Raw genomic sequence first — 4639 nt, forward strand, 5'->3', positions numbered from 1 at the left:
TAAATGAATTTCCGATATGGATTAGCGGACAAGAGCGGTGCCTTGCTATTTTGTTGGCTACCAATATGCGTACAATACTTCGCGCCAAGAGGCACCACACGATGGCAAGTGGGCACCGGTGCTCTCTAGTAGGCAGGTAACGTTGGAGATGTCAGCATCCAGAATTTGATGTTGTACATCCTTCCTAAGAAAAGGATCTGTCAAGGGAAGCGTGCATCTTTCCCCCATCGCTGTGAGATTTTTAGGAGCACCCACCGTACATGACAATGGACCGCCCTGGCTCTTTAGGCTAAAAGCATTGAGGATAATGAGATGACCACCACTGCCAAGTGTCGACCATCCTTGTAACTGGTACTTTGCTGAACCTCCCTGTAATGATCTATGCTAGTTTCCTACTTTCCTTCAACTTTGATTTAGGATTGATGGTATCCGGAGGAATATCTTGTAGGCTGCTGCTCTCAGTACCTTTGTTGAAAGACAACAGTCAGTCATAAGCTCCTGTTCAGATCTTGTTCTCCCCATATATTCTCCTCAAATAACTGCCCTTTTATTTCTGCGTTAATCTTCTTTTGGTCATCTCTACGTTAATGCTCTCAAAGCCTGTTGCTTTCCTCTTCTTGCAAACTATTGTGCTGGGAAATTTTGCTGAAGCCTCCTTTCTCTGCATCTGATAGAGTAGCTTTCTGCAACACCACAGGAGGCTGCTATGGGAACAGCAGACGAGGAGACCCCGCTGGTTGTTCATCTCCAACCTCCTCCTCAGGTACTCTTTCTCTTCTCTCACCAAGTTGCTGTGCTTTCATGATTACCACAGAGTCGTCACACTAGGCACTTGATAACAAGTTTTGTCGGCTCAGACCTCAGAACTGGATTCTGAATGTGAGGCTTTTGGTGTTATGGTGCAGGTTGTAGCGTCGGAGTACGCAGGTGATGGATCAGTTGATATCAACAAACAACCTGCTCTCAAGCGCAGCACAGGGAAATGGAGGGCATGCTATCTCATCTTAGGTACTAGCAGAGAGCAGCAACTCACGCATCCAAAAGTTCCTCGTCGCTTTTTTTCCCCTCTTCTTTTAGACTAACCAGCTCACCACTTCATCACATAACAGGTGTTGAATTCTGCGAAAGCATGGCGTTCACTGCAATCTCGACGAATTTAGTGACCTATCTCACCACTGTGCTCCACGAAACAAAGGTCGATGCGGCAAGAAATGTCTCCGCCTGGCTCGGAGCTTGCTTCCTCTCACCACTTCTTGGGGCTTTCATTGCGGACACTTACTGGGGAAGATACTGGACCATTGTTGTATCCGCCCCGGTCTACATCATCGTAAGTACTACAGAGCTACAAATGAAATTTGCTCTGCAATGAATGTAACCTACAGCATTGGATATCTCCGATTTGTATGGCTACGTGCTGTCGCAGAGGCCAGAAATATTTCCTTTTTTAAAAAAAATCTCCGCTTTGTCAGGCAATGCTCGTTCTGATAGCTTCAGCATCACTCCCAGTGTTCTCGGCGTCCTCCTACCATGATGTTCGTAGTGCGGTGGCATACCTTGGACTCTACCTTCTTGCCATTTCGAATGGTGGTCTCAAGCCCTGCGTTTCAACCTTCGGGGCTGACCAGTTTGACATCAATGACCGGGCGGAGCTGTCCCAGAAGGGCTCCTTCTTCAACTGGTACTTTTTCTTGACCACCACCAGCTGCCTTCTGTCTGGCACAGTGATTGTTTGGCTGGAGGACAATGTTGGGTGGGCGGTCGGCTACGTCGTCCCAGCAGTGCTCATGCTCTTTTTCTTCGTGGTATTTATCGCCGGCTCGAGGATATATAGATTTAGGGGAATGGAAGCAAGCCCCCTTACAAGCATTTTCCAAGTGGTTGTTGCTGCTGTCAGGAAGTGGCATTTGCAATTGCCGGATGACAGCTCGCTTCTGTATGAGCTTACCAGTTCGCCTTCTACAGCTGAAGCAAGTCAAAAGAACAAGCATTCCAATCGGTTCAGGTACTTCAATTTTTGCAAAGTGCAAGTCAATGTGCAGTCCAATTGATATACAAAAAAACTGTTTGCAGTAAACTACACAAACTATGGTGTCTGATAATAGGTATAGTTTCAAGCTACGAGTTATGACATTTTTACAATTACAATTATGAACATGAAAATCACTGAAAGAACATGTGTTGGAAATACCTCTTTGAAAAACACGTCACTTGAAAATACAAGGTTGGCAGGAAATTTACCTCCTATGAACAATTTTCTCCAGGTTCTTTGACAAGGCTGCCATTGCCCCATCAGACAATGAATCCGTGGTGCATATGAGCTCATGGAGACTCTGCACAGTGTCACAAGTTGAGGATCTGAAGATGCTGCTTTCGATGTCCCCTACCTGGGGGTTATTTGTGATATATTTTTCAGTCTCCGCTCTGATGCAACCGACAATGGTTGAGCAAGGCATGTTCATGGATAACCATGTTGGCTCGTTTGCCATCCCACCTGCATCCATGCCCACTGTTAGTGTGTGCAGCTTCCTCATCTGGATTCCCATATATGAAACCATCTTAATACCATTAGCGCGTCGCTTCACCGGCAAAGAGAAAGGCATCTCCCAGTCGCAGCGCCTTGGAATTGGCCAAGCTCTGTCCACACTAACCATGGTGCTTGCTGCATTGTTGGAGACAAGGAGGCTGGCGATCGCGGAAGCCAACGGCCTGAAACATCAGGATGTGCCCGTGCCAATGAGCATCTTGTGGCAGGTGCCAATTTACTTGGCGCATGGTGCAACTGCGGTCTTTGGTGGCATTGGCTTGACAGAGTTCTTCTACGACGAAGCCCCAGTGACCATGAGGAGCCTGTGCGCAGCGCTCGGGCAGCTCGCGACTGCTGCCGGGTCTTACTTTAGCTCACTCGTGCTCAGCACTGTTGCAGTGGCCACAACACGCGGCGGCGAACCCGGGTGGATTCCAGACAACCTGAATGAAGGCCATCTCGACTATTTCTTCTGGATGATGGCCGCTCTTAGCTTGCTGAATTTGGCTCTGTTTGTGGGTTACTCAATGAGGCGTAAAGGAAGATAACATTGTTAGCTAGACTCAGGGCGTGCAGCCAAAGTTGATGCCTGTGATCAATAACCTAAATAAACCAATACATATGAGATGTGGACCAGATGGTAAATGTCGTGTTTCATCTACCAAGGGGAAAGGTTGATCTTTGAATCTTAGTATACTGTATATAATTTTCTAAACTTCTGTAATTGTAAAAGGCTTCCTTCTAAATAATTAATTGGTCAGCTCCGTGCCTCCGCAACAATTGACACCACCGCTATCTCCTCTTGCTCTGCTCTTCCATTGCACTCCATTGACGGAGCTCTGAACTGCCATCGAGCAAGCATCAGATCCGCAGCCATCGAAATCAAACTGGAGCAGGCCTCCTGTGCCACGAGCTCGCGTCGTCAAGCCGAACACCATCTGAGGACCAGGATGGGCTATCTCCTGATTGCCACCCCAGCACGCCTCTCTTCTAATCGTCAAGGTCACACACGCCAACTAGTGATGTGTTAACCTTAGTAACCATTAGCAAAGCTCAAAGCAATGCAGAAGCAAAACAATTAACCTTAGAAAAGACACAAGAGCAAAAGGAAATAAAATATTACTATGAATAGATGGTTCAGGGCTCATTTGACAGGGTTGTGGCTAAAACGGCTCCGGCTGTGGCTTCTTCACTGCCTACGGTGAAGCAGCTTCTCTGATGGAGCTGAAACCGTTCTGGAAAGTATTTTGCAAAACGGATTCTTCTGTATTTTTATGAATGGATATAATAGGTCAAATATTATATATGACCTCTGCTATGTGATTTGGATGTATACATTAGTTTATATTTGCTGTAAATTATAATGTGAGTTGTCGTATAAAATAAAAAAAAATAATGAATAGAAATTAGATTAACCAATAGAAAAAAAAGTAATGAGTAGAAATTAAATTAATATTGAATTAGCAATTTTCTTTTTTTAACACACTTATTTTTTTTATCTTTCCTATCCCGTGCCTTTTTACTTCCTTATGGATTTTTCTTTCCTATCCGACTCCTCTTGCTTCCTTCTTATCCGCCTGTTCCTTCTTATCCGCTAGCTACTGGAACAAGCATCACCGTGCGCTTCCCTGCGGGTATCTCTCCGAGGTTCAGCCACCCGCGCTGCTCTCTTTACTGCTCTACTCCAGCAAAGCCGCACGACGCTCCCATCTCCATGCTCCATCCACGCGGCTCTATCCCCTGCCGCATCTCCACCATTGCTTTCACCCCTCGCCGCCATGGGCACGCCATCACCGTTCCTCGCCAGAATGGGCTGCCGTTGCTCTTCCCCGGCATGAGTCATCAACAAGCATTGCCAGGGTAGGACATTTTCACCAAGAACCACGGGAGGTGAGAGAGAAACCACGGGGAGCCACTTTTTTCGGCTCCCTTCACCTAGTTCATTTCGATAGCTAGCTTCGGTGCAGCTTCACCCGGAAGCCGTTTTTGCTTGGTCCGTTTGGCAGGACTTCGGGTGAAGCCAGTGGAGAAGCATCTCTCGAAGCCCTGCCAAAGGGCCTCAATATTGCAAAGACAGTGACATTCTCACAGAGCAAAAGCTTGATCTCAAACTTG

The 4639-nt window shown here is 46.7% G+C and overlaps 1 protein-coding gene across 5 annotated transcripts; it reads left to right on the forward strand.

The window, feature by feature from the left end:
- Nucleotides 1–200: 200 nt before the first annotated feature.
- Nucleotides 201–3304, forward strand: LOC101785500 (protein NRT1/ PTR FAMILY 8.3). 5 transcript variants are annotated; one of them, XM_004983532.4, is made up of 6 exons: nucleotides 201–351; nucleotides 680–763; nucleotides 906–1008; nucleotides 1110–1327; nucleotides 1470–2002; nucleotides 2262–3304. In XM_004983532.4, the coding sequence occupies exons 2-6, from the start codon at nucleotides 707–709 to the stop codon at nucleotides 3070–3072; spliced, it is 1722 nt and encodes a 573-aa protein (XP_004983589.1). In that variant the 5' UTR covers nucleotides 201–351; nucleotides 680–706; the 3' UTR covers nucleotides 3073–3304. The 5 variants fall into 5 exon arrangements, with proteins under 5 accessions (XP_004983589.1, XP_004983590.1, XP_004983588.1 ...); XM_004983533.4 differs by having other exon boundaries at nucleotides 219–351; nucleotides 698–763; XM_004983531.4 differs by having other exon boundaries at nucleotides 222–351; nucleotides 675–763.
- Nucleotides 3305–4639: the final 1335 nt, after the last annotated feature.

This window comes from Setaria italica, chromosome IX (assembly GCF_000263155.2).
Source record: "Setaria italica strain Yugu1 chromosome IX, Setaria_italica_v2.0, whole genome shotgun sequence".
Classification (NCBI taxonomy): domain Eukaryota; kingdom Viridiplantae; phylum Streptophyta; class Magnoliopsida; order Poales; family Poaceae; genus Setaria; species Setaria italica.